Raw genomic sequence first — 19709 nt, 5'->3', positions numbered from 1 at the left:
CACACACATTCCCCCGGATGAGCCATGGCTCTGTCCTGCACCCAGCTGGGCAGCATCTACCCCTGCCCCAGCCCTACTCCCTCCCTCACAGTGAGGGGGGATTGATCTGCCTGCCTCCAAGCCCCTTCTGTCCCCCCCTCCTCTTCTACCTCAACAGACTTATCAGCTGCACACAGCTGTATCCGAAATCAGATCGGTATCGGCCAATATGCCTCCTTAAAATTCAGCTATCAGTATTGGCCCCCAAAATCTATCAGTGCACCCCTACTGACTAAAGATAAAATATGATTCTTGTTGCCATTTTGGTTGACAGTGGCATATCTACTGCTACTCTAAAGAAGATATCTGTAGACTGGAGGGAGGCCTGTGGAGTTCTTAAGCTCCATTATCAGCCTATTTGGAAAGGGGAACATTGGACAGACTGTGCAGTGAGGTCTTTTATTACCACATATCCATACAAGAAGGACCTTGGTATTAGCTCATAGTAAAGCCTAATTATGAGTGGGGACCATAGAGTCACCATTATTACAGTGATCTTCACATCCTGTCCAATAGGTACAAAAGAACTATTTGTGTTTCTAGCTCATAAGCTCATTCAGCTTTCCTAATATTAGTTTTAGGTTGAAGGGGAAGGGATCTTCCCTCTTGAACTGTAATACAGAAGGAATCTCTCGCAGGCATAACTATTTGTTTATTTTTAAATAAATCAGTGGTATTTTGGATTGGTTACGTTCATTTATCCATTAGTATTTTCAGAAGAACAAACATCCTGTTGTAATTGAGTCAATTAACATAATTAATTGTCTGTCTTAACTATTAAAATAAGGGCCCAATGCTGGGATATAATGAACAACAAAAGGTCAGCACCTGACAGGATCAAGCTATGTTATTGTATCTTCATATTTTTCTAAACTGTCTAATTTAGCAACTACATACAAAATTAAAAATGAAATGCATTTCTTTAAACCTCAGTAAAGGATCTGAACTCAGGAACTGGCAAAAAACTAACCAATTTCTGTAGTAGTCATTGACGCTCAGTTGTCCTAAAAACTGATCGTTGTTAGAATCTGTTACAACCACATTGTTAGAGAGGGTTTTTTGGATATTGGGGAAGAAAGATGATTGATAAAAACAGTTTAGCTCAAAATGTATAGGATTTTTCAAGTGTGATAGAGCATAGTGATGATTCACATTACCACCTACCCCTTTGTGTGTACCTTTACAGCACCTTAGGCTTTTTTAGAGAGATTTCTTAAGTGGCAATCACAGTGTCCGCATTTGGTCCATTACCAATAATCAGGAGACTTGTCATACCACTTTCCCAGCTTCTTGAGTGTCACACTGAAAGCCTCAAACTGCATTTCCCCATATGAATTAGGTAGTAACTTTTTCTTCATGCTGAGTGTTACATGCATGAACAATAGTAAATTAGAAAGTTATTGTTTTACTTGATGAATACTATTATACCAATTCCTACTCCCTCTGTTGTCAGTGAGAGAGTTTGGAATTATTTTTCTGTTTTGCCATTGAGTACTTTCTGTGTCTGGTTACAAGTTACAGCATATAAGACTTCTCTATAGCTGTGGAGTAATAGAAATCTTCAACTCAGATACAGAGGCCTTTATATATTGAGTTAAATGGATCAAGGTTTTAGTCCTGAATTTGTAGAAGTGTGATTTCTTACAGGGTAGTAGACAGGCTTTTAAGACTGGATCAATAGTTCAGTGTTTTTTCATGCCTCCCAAATCCTCATGCTTTCATACTAAGTCAAGCCTTACCTATGACTAGAAACTCTTTATTGAATGGAGTAATTGAATAAGTTTAATGAATAGGTATTTTTGCCTTCACATTGGCTGAAGCAGGAGACATTTTTCAAAGGCAAGAATTATAAACCAAGTAAGAAATGAGTAACATTAAACTAAAATAATTTTCTGTTAATGAAGTCAAGAAGGAATATTTTCATGTTATTTTTCACTTGTAGTGGTCATCTCAGAGTTATGACTTGAAAACCTGTGGAAGGGCTCATGAAATGGCTAGCTAACATGTATTTTGAAATGGTAGTCTGCTTCCCATGGGGTTTTTCAATGAGGTGAAGGCTATAAATTAGGGTAAATGAATTCAAAATGTAAAACAGTGTATTTGTACATAAAACATTGTTTTCATTTTCCAGATTGCCTGAGTTCCCAAACACGCCTTAAATTAGCTGGCATGTTGGTAAGCAGAATTTCATTTAGAATTTCATTGAAAGCAAAATTCCAGACTATGAAAACATGACTCCATTGAAGCCCATGTCAAAACTCTCACTGATTTCAATAGGATTCGGATTTCACCCGTTAACTTTAAAATAGTGTTGTAAGGATGTGTTTTGTGAAAAACAATGTTATTGCCTGCTAGAATGGAATTAAATGTTTATACAGGTTTGCATATAGTGTTAATGAATAGTGTGAACGTAAAAGTATTATAGTGATGTACTGTAAAGCTGCTTTCTTTCTCACTCTAAAATATGGAATCTAATTGCTAGTGTTATGTTTGCAAAAATTCTTCTGAACCTGAGTTTTAAAATGCCATTCAGTTTTTTGCTATTTTGTTACAGGAAGGTCTTGTTAACATAGGCTGGATGGACTGTGCTACCCAGGGTGAGCTTTGTGATAATTTGGATATCTCGTCTAGTACTACTGCATACTTCCCCCCAGGAGCCACCTTAAGTAATAAAGAGAAAGGAGGTGTTCTGGTATGAGTTGCTTTTAAACTGTTAAATATGTATATGGTGGTGATAAGAATGTAGATTATAAATATTTACCAAAGTTGAACACATTGTATTGAACAACTGTATGTTGCCTGTTCCCAGTTTAATGCTTTTAAACATAAAATGCTGCTGTTAAATTTTGTATACCCTGGAAAATGAGTTACACCTCTCTCAGTTTTTCAAGGAAATATGAGTCACATATAGTGAAAATGCACTTGCCTGTCTCTTTAGATGTTGTATTTTCATATCATGATATCACCTTTAACTCTTACATTTATGCATGAAATCAATCATTTGAAACATGATTTCTTCCTTTGCTGACGTTACAGCCACCTGCTTCCGTCTTCAAAAGTGAAAGTTGTGAAAAACTACACTGAGGCTACAGGAAACCCACTATATTTGAATATCACTTCCTTTCCTTTTCTTTCTTCTGGACCTCTACTGAAATAGAGTGATCTATCTTGTGAAAATACTCTTAAAGATAGTTTGTAAAACTTTAAAAGTATTTTGAAAGTGAAGACCACACCTTTCTTAGCATTCATTCTGACAAGGCATGGCATTAAGTGTCTTAAGTAGAGTAGAAGAACAGGTTAAACTTAAGCAGCTAAAAGAAGAGATTGTTTAGTGGACTAGGTACTAAGGGCATTTATACACATGCTCCAGGAGTGGGGGAAGCTGCTTTAATTAAAGCTTCCGGAGCATTTCATGCACCAGTATCCCCTCACTGAAAAATGGTGGCAGGGGTGCTTTAACTAGGGTCTGTCAAATGAGCTTTAGTTAGTGTCCCCACTGCAATTTTTCAGTGCAGGGACACTGATACACGAGAAGCTGGAGTATGCTGGAGCACTGTAATTACTACGCTCCAGCAGACTCAGTTGAGTCTGCTCCAACACTCTGTAATTACAGCATGTCACAGCAGCCTTGCTGTTTGTGTATAGGTGCCCTAAGTGAAAAGTCTGAAACAAATGTTAACGATGGGAACTAATCAGAGTTAATTCTTCTGAAGTTGTGAATACTAGACAAGGTTGATATTTGTCTATTTCATTTAATAGAGATTGACTTTTTGCCCCCCTCTAGTTCCTTAACTCCTTGGATGCAAAAGAGATATATTTGGAAGTAATGCAGCATCTTCCAGATTTTGAAATGCTCTCTGCAGTCGCATTAGAGGTAAAATAATATATAGAAATGTAGGTAATACAAATTTAAGTTTAAAAGGAAACCTTATACTGAAGACAATTACTTTTGTTTCTGAGAAGCTTTCACTTCAAATTGGCCCAAATAGTACATTACTGTAACTGAAAAATATATTTTTCTTCAGGTTACTTTGACAGCCTTTTGTCTTTGTTTACTTTCATTGTTTCCCTGGTTTGTATGGGGCTTTTCACAAAGCAACAGGAGAAAGTACTTTTAAAACAACACAAAAGTTTGAATAAACCTCAGAAGTTGTTAGTATAGCACTGCTTAGAGTGGCATAATAGTGTAATTGCTCTGATTTGTTATTTGACTAAATTCCTAACAGATCAATTCAGTGTCACTGGGACAGCAAGCAGTAAAGATTCAGTCACATCTATTTAGTCTGTTAGAATATATTCAAACTAAATATCACCCTCCTTGGGTTAGCTTTATGACATTGTTTAGATAATGAAAGTGTGCCATTGCTTAGGAGCATGCAACTTCAGTAGCTCTTTTTAAAACAGCAAAGTTTTCATCTGGTCTAAGATAGATAAATCTGAGGCAGTTCTTTTTGTTTTCTTAAAAAATTCAACATAGTAATGTGTTCATTTCCTTGGTGGTAAAGCAGTGAAAAGGAGTTAATTTTACATGATATTAAGGGTGGTGTGAAAGAACTGGATAAAAAGGTTAGGGTTCAAATGAATAACTTAGTGTCTGACTTACAATAGCATGAATGAAACTGGAAGTTAAGACATTGTCTCTGCTTTCTTCCCACTTTAAGGACCATCTGGCTCACCACCGGTGGCTGCTTTTCTTTCATTTTGGTGAGAGTGACAAGTCAAATGTGCATGAATTTAAAAAACTGAACTTCCTACTTAAAGATGAACATATTCAAGTAAGAATAGTCATTTATTAAGCATTAGCTCTATTAAGTTCTTATTAGCAAGCTGTTTCATGTTTACTTTCCTCATGATCACCTGGCAGTCATAAATGTTGAGACAAAGTTTACCGCTATAAATCTGGAGTAATGTCTTTGACTTTAGTTAGAAAAGGTGCTTTCTAGAATGCAGGGTGCCTGCAGGTCCCACTGGATTTAACCATTGTTATCAGTGTGCTTCATATTTGCTCAGCTGTGATTCAGCTATTAAGGAGTCTAATCTTAAAGATCACATATGTTCTAGGTTTTTTTCCATGACCTGTCTTTAAAGTATTAATAGAGTCAGTTTGTGTGTGTTTTTTGTCTCTGTCTTGAAAGATATATGTAGTTGTGTTTGAGTTGCATTATATATTTTTATGAACTATAATATTTAATCATCATAGCAAGATCTTTATTATTTATAAAAGGATAACATATTTATAGCCAAGAGTTATCATTGTGGAGAAATATGTTAGCTTTCTAAACTTTCTAATTTAAGTAAGTTTACTTGTACTATTAAAATAAATTAAAAAAACATTGCTGCCTATATAATAGGTTGGCAAGTTTGACTGTCTTTCAGCACCAGACATCTGCAGTAATCTGTACGTCTATCAGCCATGTCTCGCTGTCTTTAAAGGAAAAGGAATGAAAGATTATGAAATTCATCATGGTAAGGCAAACTTTGAAAAAGCATTTTCAAACTATTTTGTAATCTTTCCTTTGAGATAATACTATATTTTCATGACTGATTTTATATAAAAATTGTGCCAACTATTCAAAATGCCTTATAATTTTGGGTGATATATTAGCCCTTTGACCCACTCTTAATTTTATCATTTCTTTTCTTTTTCCCTTTCTGTAAGTATTTAGAGCCCAAATAGTATCCTTTTGATGTATTCAGCTTGTAGTCCCCCATCCTTACAGTCTACCTGAATGGAAACCCCTGAAGCTAATTGGTGCTGCTCCTTTCTTTGGCTGTTATAACAAGGCACGCCCTTCCCCAGAGTCCAAACACACTGCTTTCACAATGCTGTCAGCTGGCAAAGCTTGGGATCTGATCTCTAATTTTACATACGTCAGTAGACAAACATTGCAGTAAAATTAACCAATCAGCTTCAGCCAATTAACCAGAAATGTCTATGGGCATATCTGCCATATAGATTTCACTGCAACATAGGAGTAAATTAGTTCCAAACCTACAAAATCACTGGGTCTGTTTGAAAGAATTCAAAGTGGTGAAAAATTTAGTGTAGACTAAGCAGAATTGCAGCTACTGTAAACTGATAGATAGTGTCAACATCTTCAGTGGAATTAAGCAGAGTTAAACCAGCTGAGTGTCTGGCTTTCAGGCTCCAAGGCATGAAAAGCATAGAATGCAAGAGTGCTCAACCACACAACTTCAGTCTGATCATACAGAAAAGAAAGTAAATATTTTGCCTGACTAGAAAGAACAAACCTTACCCTGACAACACAGAAGATTCCCTTATGGAAGATGGATCATTACAAATGAATTTTAAACCCGCTGCCTTAGAACAGGGATCAATAGTAATCCTGTTAGATAACTGTGACCTTGGTAAGGTCATCACTCCTGAAGCTGTAGTCCTCATGAGCTGGAATAAGTATTGATTAATTTTACAGTCTTGCGAGTTTATGAAGGCATTTTTTTTTTTTTTTTTTTTTTTTTTACCTAAAATGAATATGTTCTTGTCAGACTCTTTCTGTTTTTACAAAGTAGGTGGTATCTCTATAACTTGCCATTAAAATTTCCCTTTGGTACTTGGAGATATCCAATGTATTATATCATTCTACTTCTGAGAAAATTATGTAGAAGGGAAGGTAAGTAGATCTTGAAGAATTTTATGGTGAACACATCACCATTTTGTGAGATTTATCCTAGCTGATGTGTGCCATGAGTATCCTCAGCTCTACCAGGAAAACCATGCTTTTCCAGTTCTATTTGTGGGAGAGGTTGTAGCTGTGCTTGTACAAAGTATGCATTGGCCAGTATAGCTGTGTCTACATCAAGAACTGTTTATTATTAAGTATTTCAATATTCTTATGCTGGCAAAATGCTTCTAATATATACATAAGCTAGGGAATTATTTTCTGTAAAGAGCACCAATTTTACATTTTATCCTGGCTAAACCTCTCATGAAGAACATTTTCTTATTAGCCCAATATCCAAGAAATGCAATACTTATTACCTATATATCATTAGACCAGTTAATGTTTACATAACCTAGGATGAAATTCCTTAAATAAGCTTTGACTAAGGCTCCACTATGGGTAATGATAAGGTTTACCCTATCTAGCTCTTCAGCCTAATCTCTTGTACAGCATTTAGCACACTCTGAGCATATTAGCAATAAGGTAGATCACATGCACTTAATGAAAAATACGGAGTTTTGTGAATGGATAAGTCTATCTAAGTCTATAGATAAAGAGTGAAGTTTTGATTTTGTTTTGAAGGAAAGAAGATTTTATATGATATAGTTGCATTTGCCAAAGAGAGTGTAAACTCTCACGTTATCACACTTGGACCTCAGAATTTTCCTGGCAAGGAAAATGAGCCATGGCTTGTTGACTTCTTTGCACCTGTGAGTAAACTAACCACACTACTTTTTTTCTGTATTTAAAATACATTTTGTAAACATTTTATCAAAGCACCAGGATTATTTAGGAAAGCAATTCTGTATCCTGAGGACTACCATAATAATCCTGTGAGTCTTGGTTGTATAGAGTCTGACCTTCATTGCACGTGTTTATCTTTTACTGAATTCTAGTGTATTGTATCAACAAATAATTGCTTGTTTGACATATGTCAGAGTGAAATCAACATGCATTCTGACCAAACAACTCACATTGCTCCAGATAACTAGTTACTGATGTATTTTAGGGCTTTTGTTTTAATAGTGGCACGTAATTTTCATTTTTCTTTTAGTGGTGTCCTCCTTGTCGAGCTTTACTACCAGAGTTAAGAAAAGCATCAAAACACCTTTATGGTCAACTTAAATTTGGCACACTGGACTGTACAGTCCACGAAGGGCTCTGCAATATGGTAAGCTTCAGTATTTTTCAATAAAGGTTATTTATTTGTAGCTGGCCCATTCAAAGGGAAAACACCACATAGAACCTCGCAAGCCAGAAGAAATATTGCTGTGTAATATAGTACTGCAGCTAAGCTAACACATGCAGCGAAGTAGCATCTCTCACCATAGTACTGCCTTGCACCAAATACAGTAGGTCCTACGGGTCATCAATAGGGCTGTGCAAAATTTCGCCCGGTGTTTCATTTCAAAACTGTTTCGATGCATTTTGAGCTCGAAACAAAAAAAAAGCCTTGGGTTAGCTGTGGTACGATCCCAGGGTGGGGGCGGGTCCCTACAGAGATCACAGAACCAGCCTTCTGTCATCCGACAGGCAGATCAGGGGCCAGGGGTGCGGGCAGGCCCCTGATCTGCCTGCCAGATGACAGGAGGCTGGTGCTGCCGGCTGGGGCCAGCAGCAGCACTGATCTTCACGGCACAGGTTGTGCCCAGCATCGGTCCCAGCCAGCAGCACCAGCCTCCTGTGATCCGGCAGGCTGATCTGGAGCCCCCTGCACCCCTAGGAGGAGTTAGCAGAGCCCTGCAGACCTCCCGGGGGGGCCCCCAGTCGGCATGCCGGATGCTCCTGCCACCTGGGACAGCACTGGGTGCAGCCCGCACCCAGTGTCAGCAAGATTGGTGCTGCCACTGGCCCCAGGTGGCAGCACCAGCCTCCTGTCATCCAGCAGGCAGATCAGGGGCCCACACCCCTGGGAGGAGTCTGGCACAGCCCCCAAATCCCTCCTAGGGGTTCAGGGGACCCCCAGTTGGCCTGCCGGTTCGGACTGGGGCTGGGCGCAGCCCATACTGGGAAGATCAATGCAGCCACTGGCTCCAGCTGGCAGCACCAGCCTCCTGTCATCTGGCAGGTAGATCAGGGGCTCGTCTGCACCCCCTGAGAGGGCTTTGAGGGCTATGCCGGACTCCTCCCAGGGGTGCGGGCCCCCAGTCTGCCTGCCGGATGACAGGAGGCTGGTGCTGCCAGCTGAGGCCAGTGGCAGCACCGATCTTCCTGGTGCTGGGTGTGGAATAGCTTATGGGCCACAAGTCAAAACTGTTTCGTTGTTTCGACAAAATGAAACGGAACAGTGCTTTTGAAACTAAACAAAACTCGAAACAGTGTTCCATCAAAACGGAAGTTGAAGCAGAACGGTGCTGTTTCGCAGAGCCCTAGTCATAAGGTATTGCCAGTTTTGCTGCAACTGTAGTTGCTCACTCATAACCTTCTTGAGGATGCCAGCCCTCAGTGTGAACATCCCTGCATCTAGATATTTGTGTTTTATAATGTATGATTTGAAGCGAGTAAAGACAGATAACTGGCATAAAATTGAAAATCTTAAAAGCTAAGGGTTAATTAATGAACTCATATCAAAGGCCTTCAATCATAGATTCATCAGGGTTTACTAACAGCAGCTTCAAGGTACAATTCTTAGCATAGTACAAGTCTCTTTGCATCTTCTTTGGTGTAGAGCGCATCTTAAATCAAGCTTCAGAAAAGACTGGGATTATTTTATTTAAACACAGAGCGCCGACTGGTTTTTAAATTTCCAGAGTAGTCTATTAAACCAGCCAACATTTTTTTTCACAGTGAATTAGGTTTTAGAGAACTAGCCACAACCTCAGTCCAAGCCTTCCAATCTTAAGCTATTTATTAATAATAGACACTCCCAAGTTCCTGTTTACTGGTGTTTAATGTCCTACCAGCGAACTAGGATTAGAGAAAACCCTACCCATTCCTTCATGTTTTTTTGTGTGTGTTTTCAACAGCATAATATTAGAGCATATCCAACAACAGTGGTGTTCAACCAGTCTAGCATTCATGAATATGAAGGACATCACTCTGCTGAGCAGATTTTGGAGTTTATAGAGGTATGTGAGTCCCAAGTTATTTACTCTGGCATGTTTTGATTCATTAGTACCCCATTCCTGTTCAGACTCAGGCTATTCGGATGTGAAATATTTCAAGATATGTTTACTAAGCAACCATCCTAATATCCCCTATTCTTAAAATAAGAGAGAGGGAGTAGAGAAGAAATCTGAGGTGAAGAAATATTCCAGTGGATGCTAATAAGGGACTTGAGAGATCTGGGTTCAGCTCCTGTTCTGCCACATTTTTTTTTGTGCAGCTCTTGGCAAACTGTGTCCCTAGTTTCCAATCAGTGAGGTGATAGGGCAGATAAATGTTAAAAATTGTGAGGTATTCAAATCCTATGGTTTGAGGCCCATATATATACCTAGGATGGGGAAAAGTTTTATCACTTTAATGAGGCAGTGTGCAGTCTTAACACCCCTCACCCTTTTTTTCAGGAGCATAGAACATTTAAAAAAAAAAAAAATCAATAATCTTAAAATCCTGTAAGATAGGCCATTTTAATTAGAACAGGGCTGTCCAACTGGCAGCCTGTGAGAGGTTAACACTCAACTCACATGCTCCCAACCCTGTTGCCACTCCTTCCACTGCTTCTGCTGCACTGAGGTCTCCAGACTTGCCTTCCCTCCTCCAGCTTCTATGTCCACTGCTGGGTGTTTGGCAGTGCAGCCCATGGGCCCAGATTGGCCACAGCTCATGCAGTGTGTGGCCCTGGCTTCTCAGAAGTTGGACAGCCTGAATTACTGTAACAGAAAAGGCTAGGATGGAATAGATTGGTTTCAAGTTTTGTGGGGGGATTTGGGGAGGGAATTTGAGTTATGCTTTCTTATGTTGCTTTGTTTTTATAAGTTTTTTTTGTCTTTTACTGTAAACTAAGTTTTTGTGGGGTGGATAGCATATAAATCTAATGTATTATGGGGAGTGAACTTGTATTTGACAACGTTCTATGTAAAATAAGGACTTTGTTGTGAAGTGTGAATCTCCTTCCCTTTAGGATCTCAGGAACCCATCAGTGATCTCCCTAACACCAGACACTTTCAATGAACTAGTAAAAAGAAGAAAGAAAGATGAAATCTGGATGGTGGATTTCTATGCTCCATGGTGTGGTCCTTGCCAAGCTTTAATGCCAGAGTGGAAAAGGATGGCCAGGGTACAAATCTCATGCCCAAATTTTTTTCAGTATCCTAGGTAGTGGCAATGTTCAAGCTACGCAACGTTGTACTGTACCTGGAAAAATTACCAGTTACAGAAGATTACACATTTAGATGACAGAAAACAGGGAATTCCTACTTGGCAATTTGTTAATTTCAGTATTCAGGTTTTATGTTACTTCAGTCATTCAGGTTTTCAGTGTCTTGGTTGTAATAAGCTATAAACCCATAATTTTGCATTGGATATGTTTTTAAAGAAACAAGTTGTCAAATATCTTTCCTTATGTATTGTAAATTAGGTGACAACTCCTGCGTAAAAACATCAGTTCCTTTATATGTGCACGCTGATATTGAAATGGCTTAAACAAGCAAGCCTCTAACTTTCCTAATGAATGGTTTACTATATTTATTCATATTTAAAGTAATACCCAGAAGCTTCAATCAGAATCTGATTTTAAATTTCTAATTAAAGGAATCAAACATTAGGTGTTTACATTAGTTTTTTTTAATGTAGAAACCCTCTTCTCTGAGGGCTTCTACATAAAAATACTGAGTTAAATAAATAGACTTGTTTATGTATTCTGGAACAGCTGGTCTTCAGCCATATGAACAAACATGTTTTAGTACATAGTTGTGTGCTTGCTTTGCATAGTCCTGTGACATAATTTGCATATGTAGTATTACAAATCCTTAATTTTGTGCACATGTATGAGTGGGTCAGAACTTTTCAAGCCATGTGTGTACATTGACCATTGATCAAGGCTGTGTACATAAATATGCAGTACTACATGCAAAATATGTAGGTAGGCATGCCTGCCTATACGCATACAGATCCAGTGAAAAAAAAAAATGAGCATTCTGCCTGTTTGTATGTTGGGCTTTTGAGGTTAAAATTGGAAATAAATACTTTATTCAGAATGCTAAACTATTCCATAAGACATCTGGTTCAGATGTCATAGACTAACCCTAATATGGTTTCCCAGTCATCCAAGAGCACATATACAAATGCCCTTTAACTAGACAATACATTTTTTCTTCTTCTCTTTCAGTTGTTAAATGGACTAATCAGTGTTGGCAGCATGGACTGTCAAAAATATTTTTCTTTCTGTCATCAAGAGAATGTTCAGGGATATCCTGAAATAAGACTCTTTCCCCAAAAAGCAAACACAGCTCATCATTATTAGTAAGTATTAAAACTATTTAAATTTGGAAAGTATGTTGTGGCTTCTGTAGCAAAATGAATTCAGACTATATTTTATGTTGAAAATCTGTTAAAAGGGTCTTATTAGGGATAATTGGGTCTTTCACAAGTCAAAGGTCTTTTTAGCATGACTATTTTCATAAGTATTGTAATTTTTCTACTTGTGTAATACCTAATGCACAAAAAAAGTTAGTTTAAGGTTTGAGGTTCCTACCTTTAATTAGGCATTTGTTAGAGACATAACACTGCATTATGTAGCTTCAAACAAGTGGTTATTACTGTTTCAGTGCGTTCAACTAAATTTGTAGTTGATACAAAACCCTTATCACAGAATAGGTTTATTACTAATGGGCTCTTCTCTGTGCTCAGTGGTTTCTTACATTGTAGGCTATGTTATTTTCTGCAAAAAAGTATCAATAGGTTCGACTCCCTGTGAAATACTTCAACCTTATTTTTAAATATAGAAGAATGTATACATTCCATGATCTTCTCTGGAAATTGTCCGATAGCAATGTTATAAAATAGTTCCTTTCACATATTCAGCCAGCCTATTCACTGTGTCATTAATATTGGATAGTTAAGGGCAATGAAAGTGCTGTTCTGGGCAGTAAACAATGACAATTAAATAAAAAAAGAACATGAACATTTTACAGTAACACACCAACTTATTTGGATAGGCGATAGTTTTTACATTTCTGACTTGTAGAATATTGAAGAAAAACATTGAACTTTTAATTGGGATAGATTGATTATTTGTACAATTAAAAAGTTCCATTAAATGATAATAAATAGTAAATTATTTAGTCTGTTCAGAGTAGTGTTTAGTAAGTGGTTGTTCTGGTTTTGATTATTGGACTAATCACAAAGGTTGTTTTTATTCTTCTATATAAATCTCTCCGAAGGATAACATATCTCTCTGAAAATATGGTCTATTTTGTTAATCTTTTCAATGAAATCTCCACTTCAGCAGGAAACACGGGAATTTAATTTGCAGACTGCCTCAGTTCTGGGTCTTTAAATCAATATCACTGAGAACCATTGAATAGGATTTGCCCACAAATCTATGCATAATAAATTCAGGTCTCTCAAAATCTGGGATCAACACAAATTACTGGCTGATATATTTAAAGTATCAACAGAAAGTTTTTTAATCAACAATCCATCAGTATTAATAAAATAATGAAGTATGAGTTTTAAAATGTTAACATAATAAGTATCAAGTTTTATCTGTAATGTCAAAGAATTTCTAAAAGGTTTTCTACTTGATCATATCCTTGTCAATTATTGTACCTGTACTAGATTTAGCAAATTAATCTGAATGTTACGCAAGACACCATATTCAGCAGGCCTTTTGAATGTCAAAAATTGCATTGAATTAAAGTACAAAGCACAACTTACTTCCCCATTAACTTTACATAGAATTGTTTCTTCTTTCTCTCCATATTCTCATCCTTCAAGATTTCTGTCACTGAATTTTAATATTTAGACTTTTTAATCTATTAAGATTTGAAAGCCAAGTAATTGTTCTAGCATCTAAACTATAACAGTGTTTTCTGAAGTTCAGCTGAATTGTGCATTAATGTTTGCTTGTCCATTTAGTTTTAATGAGTTTTGAAAGACTTTGTAAATATGCTATTAAGCAATTAGTATTCTTTTGTATTTTCTCATAGCAACTACAATGGCTGGCACAGGGATTCTCACTCGTTGAGAAGCTGGGCATTAGGGTGAGTTGTTATATTAAAGTTTGTTCACAAAATTAATGGTTCTGTTTCTAGGAAAAATGAGGTACAGAAAACCATAGAAATAAAGAAGTAGAAACACTTAGGTAAGAGGCCAGGATTGTTGTGGGTAATATATTTTATTGGACCAACTGGTTAGAATAGACTTAGACAAGTTTTCAAATGATGAAGAATGCTTCATATTCAAAAGCTTGTCTAAGTCTATTCCAGCCATACAGTTGGTCCAATAAATAATATCAACCACAACAGCCCTTGCCGCTCTCGTAATTTCTGCACCATCATGGCTACATCATTACTTTTGCACTACAAGACCACCTAGGCAGATGCATGTGTTGTTTAATAAAAGACAATTTCAAAGTTAATTAATCTGTTAATTTACACCTTAGAAATATTGTGTAGGAGCTGTTTTTACTTCTAGGGAAGTAAAGGTATTGCCAGTTTCTGGAGCCCACAACAGTTAATAGAGCAGTACTACTGCATCTGGGCATAGCTGCCTGCCTTCCCAGTTTCAGAGTAAATACTAAATTTATTCTTCTGAAGAAAGACAACAATTCCATTAGGAAGAAACACTGTCTGAATCGCACGGACAAATCCTACACAGGTTTCTGCATCCCCCATACCTAGATTGGGTGATAACCTCAGTTGTTGCTTCAGTAAGCAATGAAGTAAAAGTTGTATCTACTTTTTATGTATTAAAAAGGAATCTGTTGTAGCTCCCCAATTCTTGGAAGTTTTCTTTAGTATATATTGAAATGTGAGCATATTTTAAAAGCTGTCAGTATTTTTATAAGTATTATATAACAACAAATATATGTTTTTTCCCTCTTTTGCACAGATATTTACCTCAAGTATCTGTAGATCTGACACCTCAGAGTTTCACAGAAAAAGTTTTGCATGGCAAGGATCATTGGGTCATTGATTTTTATGCTCCTTGGTGTAGCCCTTGCCAAAGTTTTGCTCCAGAATTTGAGGTCCTAGCCAGGGTAAGATTTTATCTGTTGATACTAGCAAATCATATTGTGTATATCAGAAGCAAGCTAATGCCAAACTTTTACATGATGCTTTTCTTCAGAAGCTATAACAGCAGGTATGTGTACTGTTTCCAAGAAATTAAATATTTATTGAAAAACTCTAAAACTTAATTTCCTTTTTTGTTTGTTTCTTAACATTATGTTTGCAACCAATTATCCTCTAAAGTTGGGGAAAGGAAACATGGTATTTTTAACAGGGAAAGAGAAATTACAGCTGAAGTATTACAAAGCATTTATTTAATGTGCTCATAATCATGTGAATGTATCCTCAAGCGTTGCTGAGACAAAGGGAAATATTGTCACCATTTTTCAGATAGAAGTCTCACGATTTGACCAATTTCAGAACAGATGTTTGTGGCAAAAAAGAGAACAGAGCCCAAACCTCCTAAATCTGAGTTTAGTTCTTTAGTGTGCCACTGGTATAAAAGAGAAGAATCCTATTATTTCATAGTATTGCTTGTTGTGCTAATGGGGAGAAAATTTGGTGACCATGCCCAACTTCCCAAAGACCGAAACAGATTTGAAAGGTTTATATGCCAGTTCCCTTCCTATAGTGCACCTGGGAAAAAAGCAAGAGAATTTGCTGCCTAGAGATGGAAAGAAGCTAAAATGACTCTGGGCCCAGATACAGAGCAGCTGCTAATGCAGGAGTGACCCTTGGCATAACAGGAAGTCCTAGTGGTCTATCCGATTAACAGCAGTTAATGTTCTTACTCTGGAGGCCATTGTTCTCTTTCTGCTATTGTCCCACCCCAACACATTCTTTTCACTCCCCAGTCACATTCCTTGTGCCATGGCTTGTAAGACGAGCAGACCCATAGACACAGTAAATAAACACGAAGATGACTTCCTTCTACACTGGAAGAATCCATTTTCCACAAAAACTGAGATTTTAGAGCCCCTTTCCAGCACTTTTCTGCTTTTGCCAAACATAAGCCAACGTAGAGAAGAGGATGTTCCATAGAAGAGTATTAGTAAACACACTGTATTTATTTCCTTCTTTTACTTCAGGTAAAAATGTTGATACTTAATTTTCATACTAGTTAGTTACTACGGTTGTCATCGTTTACATCTTCCGTAGTACCCTCAGTTGCTCTCTTAAGTTACTTTTGAAAATGTTGCTTAAGTGCATGGCCATATTACTTAGGCAGATGGAAAGTCAACTGTATTTGAACTCCACTTTTAGAAATATTTAGAAAAACTTAAGTACAGGCAACCCCCGCTTAGCTCTCTTAATTGGTTCCTGAAAACCTGAGCGTTAAGCGAAACGAGCGTTACCAAAACCAAAAGTATTTGACGACCCAAGATGGTGACTGAAAGTGTTTTTAATGACCAAAGATGGCAACTGTGAGCGTTATAAAAAACTCTCTGGGTGTTAAGTCGAATCAGGTATCAATTTAAAATAAAAATTCTAGTGAAATAACGCTAAGTGAAACCTCATTAAGCAGGGGTTTCCTGTACATTGACATTTTTCCCCCTTATCTACATGTGATAGACTAAACAGATACATACTTTATCATCTTTTTCTGCTTGGTTTTCTTCAATATTTTGACTCCAATATAGAGGTTTAAAGTACATTTTACTAAAAAAATTGCTTATCTTAAAGGTTTTCTGTTTTTTTTCCCCCCAGACTGTTAAAGGAAAAGTTAAAGCTGGAAAAGTTGACTGTCAGGCTTATGCTCACACCTGCCAAACTGCTGATGTCAGAGCCTACCCTACTGTTAAATTTTATCCCTACCAAGGAGCAAAGGTAAATAATTAGCGTCTCCTTTTGGTGGGCTAATAGGGCATACTTGACATATTTATCTATCTATCAATAGTTACTACTTAATATTTATAAAGCACGTTAATGTTGTATTCCTTATTTCCGGGTATATATATTGCTAGCTAACTAGGCGACATACTGACATTCAGTTTCTACTGAGGGAGTTGCTTTTCTCAGTTCAGGCCTCAAAATGTTAGCCCATGTTGAGAGATTTAGTGACTGCTGGTAGTAGTAGTAGAAACTTCTAAAATAAATATTCATTATAGGTATCCCAAGTATTATAACTAAGCTTTGGATTTTTCTGTAACTTGTATATTACTAACACCACAATGTTTGTATTGTTTAAAAAAATTCACACACAATTGTAATAGCTATAACTTAGAAAATTAATATTTTGCTATATCAAATTCCTAGTGTCTTTATCACAAATACTTCTAACAGATTCATATTTATTACCCTGAAGAGAAAAAATTATCTTCATTCAGGGATTTAAACAGTTTTATAGACCTATACTATTATAGACCTGTATTGATCCTCTAAATCATTAGTGCTCAACCTTTTTGGCCGGCAAGCTTGATGGGCAGTGCCTGATCCCTCCTGTGACGTGGATCTGGAGCAGCCCCATCCAGCTGCACAGACAGGGGAGGGGGGCAGCCGGGTTCCAGTCTAGCCATACTTGGGCCCCACAGGGGGGAATAGGCATGTCCTGGCAGGATGGGGAGAGTGTGTGGCCCTAATGCAGCTCTGTGTGGGGAGGAGAGTGTGGCAGAGCCCTGCAGGAGGAAGGGGGTATGTCCCAGCCCCAACCTTGGAGGGCAGAGTGAAGGGCATGTGGCCCAGCCCTGTGGTGGAGCAAAGGGGCACAGCACAATCCTATCCTGGCCATCCAGAGGGAAGGTGGCATGCCTTGATTCCAGTTTGGCAAGGTGGGGCAGAGGATCCTGGCTTAGCTCCACCTTGCCTTGTGGGACTTGGTATTTTGGCAGCAGGGAGGGCTGGCAGTACTACCACTGCTCCCCCATTGGCAAATTTCCCATCCTTTGGGGAGCCCTGCAGGGTGGATTCCAAGGCTCTGCAGGACACAGGTTGACCACCCCTGTTCTAAATGTAAGGAAGCATATTACTCCCCTGAGTGTAAAGCAAGCTTTGAAAATGTGTTTTTGGGTTTTTTTTAAGAAAAATGTTGTTGGGGAGCACATAAACAGCAGAGATGCAAAAGGCATAGCTGATATTCTGATTGAAAGACTAGAGGCCATTCAGAATAAAGGAAGGAGAAACAAATCTCCTAGAAACAAGGTAAGAAATGTGTGTTTATGGCCTTTTTCTATAAACTTGTGTTAATGTAAAGAATAACCATTACAGCAGCTTTACCCTTTGTTCCTTACGTGCATACAATATAAAATGCTGAAGCTTGAACAAGCATTTAACTTACAGACTTATCCCAATTACAGTGTTGTTTTCCATCAGGCCAGATAATCACCTGTTCTCTAGGAAGAGCAGAAAACAGGTGCTGTTTCAGAGCCAGTTATTCTGTGCTTGAGGCTATTTTTGCACCAGCTGTGATGAAATTTCAGTTTTATGAAACTGCACCGAAGGACCATCTTTTATCAGGGGCTAGTTGGGAAGTAGCGCACTTTAGCTACATGCGTTACACTTGTGTTAACAGGCAGGCACCACAGTAACAGACCTATCAGACCAAAATTAGAATTGTTGCATTCAGTCAGGAGAGAAATGGTCTTTCAATTCATTGTGGTATTGCAACATCACTTTTGATAAATGCTTCTCCAGCTAAGTTGTTAAAGAACTACTGCAGGAAAACGAAGAATTGCTGATGAGCAGAAAGAGGAGCCATTTATCAATGTTTTTTTTAATATAATTTTCTCTCTCTCTCTGTATACAGGATGAACTCTGAGGAGTATTGAAGATGGATAAAATTCAACAGATACTGAAGCTGTGACAATAGAAAGCACCATGATTCAAATGTAAATTAGGTCCAGTTCATGATAAAACAAGAAAAACTGATTAGTTGGAATCCATGGGTACCTGGGTTTGTCTGCATGATTTCTAAAAGATTTTGCAGTGGAAGGATTCCAAGGATCTGTAAAAGGACTCTGCCTTGCCCATTTGCTCAGACCAGCCATGTACCAAGGAAGGTTTTCTCCTGGTCTAGGTCTTGGGATCATTCAGTAATGAAATGATGTGTGGTGTTCATCCTCTGCTCCAACTTTTTTTTTAAGCCTATAAAAAAAATCTAATTTTCTCCTAACACTCCACATTCATTGTTTTTGGCTGGTGGATAAGATGTAATCAGACCACTCTGCAATGCAGAAATATGAGTCAGGCTGTACTCTCCCATCCCATACACTGAAGAATTGTCTGACCTCAGTCTGAAAGGCAAATAATCTTGCTTCAGCTGTAGTTTGGACTTTTCCTGTGTGTGTCTGTGTCTCTGTCTCTCTCTGTGTGTCTGGGGTTGGTTGGTTTTTTTCTTTAGTGATTGACTAAACAATCGGTAGTTGGGTAGATTTATAGAAACAGCATTGTTCCAGACCCAGGCCACCCTCACAGTAATATTCTGTAATGTCATACCAGCTGAAGTGAGGGTGACTTGTTTTGAAGAGCTCCTCAGTATTTGTATCAACAACATTGAGGTAAATTGAGGATTTAAATGAATGAAGAGTTAAAACTCAGTGTTTTACTGAATTGCAAATTTGTGCTATAACTGAAGCATCTTGTACAGGATTGTCAACTTTACTATTAAAGTTGTTCCAGTTCAGCTTTTGAACTCAGACTTATTTTGTGGAGTCATTAGCTTCTTTTGATACTACCATGACCACCCTCCACATGCACACATATGAAATGGAGTTCTGAACGTCATTGCATATTTACCCTCTTTGCTCAAGTGCCTTCTGAATTTTTACTATTTAATAATGTTCAGACAAAAGTTGCTTGTTGAGACAGGTTTCAATAATTCCTATTTTTTGGAAACGTTCTTAAAACGTATTTATCAGAAGAAGATAGATTTTATGTG

The 19709-nt window shown here is 37.8% G+C and overlaps 1 protein-coding gene across 2 annotated transcripts in view; it reads left to right on the top strand.

Annotated features, from left to right (window-relative positions):
• The window catches only part of DNAJC10 (DnaJ heat shock protein family (Hsp40) member C10), a 29566-nt gene extending 10670 nt beyond the window's left edge, over positions 1 to 18896 (top strand). For both annotated transcript variants that reach the window (XM_019554208.1, XM_019554207.1), the window contains exons 9-23: positions 2171 to 2214; positions 2594 to 2731; positions 3824 to 3913; positions 4701 to 4814; positions 5391 to 5505; positions 7305 to 7432; positions 7777 to 7893; positions 9689 to 9790; positions 10786 to 10941; positions 11992 to 12125; positions 13814 to 13867; positions 14718 to 14865; positions 16544 to 16663; positions 17855 to 17974; positions 18579 to 18896. In XM_019554208.1, the coding sequence (XP_019409753.1) occupies positions 2171 to 2214; positions 2594 to 2731; positions 3824 to 3913; positions 4701 to 4814; positions 5391 to 5505; positions 7305 to 7432; positions 7777 to 7893; positions 9689 to 9790; positions 10786 to 10941; positions 11992 to 12125; positions 13814 to 13867; positions 14718 to 14865; positions 16544 to 16663; positions 17855 to 17974; positions 18579 to 18590 (1592 nt within the window). In that variant the 3' untranslated portion in view covers positions 18591 to 18896. The remainder of the gene's footprint in view (positions 1 to 2170; positions 2215 to 2593; positions 2732 to 3823; positions 3914 to 4700; positions 4815 to 5390; positions 5506 to 7304; positions 7433 to 7776; positions 7894 to 9688; positions 9791 to 10785; positions 10942 to 11991; positions 12126 to 13813; positions 13868 to 14717; positions 14866 to 16543; positions 16664 to 17854; positions 17975 to 18578) is intronic.
• The last annotated feature ends 813 nt before the right edge of the window (positions 18897 to 19709 follow it).

This window comes from Crocodylus porosus, unplaced genomic scaffold (genome assembly GCF_001723895.1).
Source record: "Crocodylus porosus isolate Cpor-Errol unplaced genomic scaffold, CroPor_comp1, whole genome shotgun sequence".
Classification (NCBI taxonomy): domain Eukaryota; kingdom Metazoa; phylum Chordata; order Crocodylia; family Crocodylidae; genus Crocodylus; species Crocodylus porosus.
Note: the sequence above shows the minus strand (reverse complement) of the source record. Positions and strands in the feature narration are given on the sequence as shown.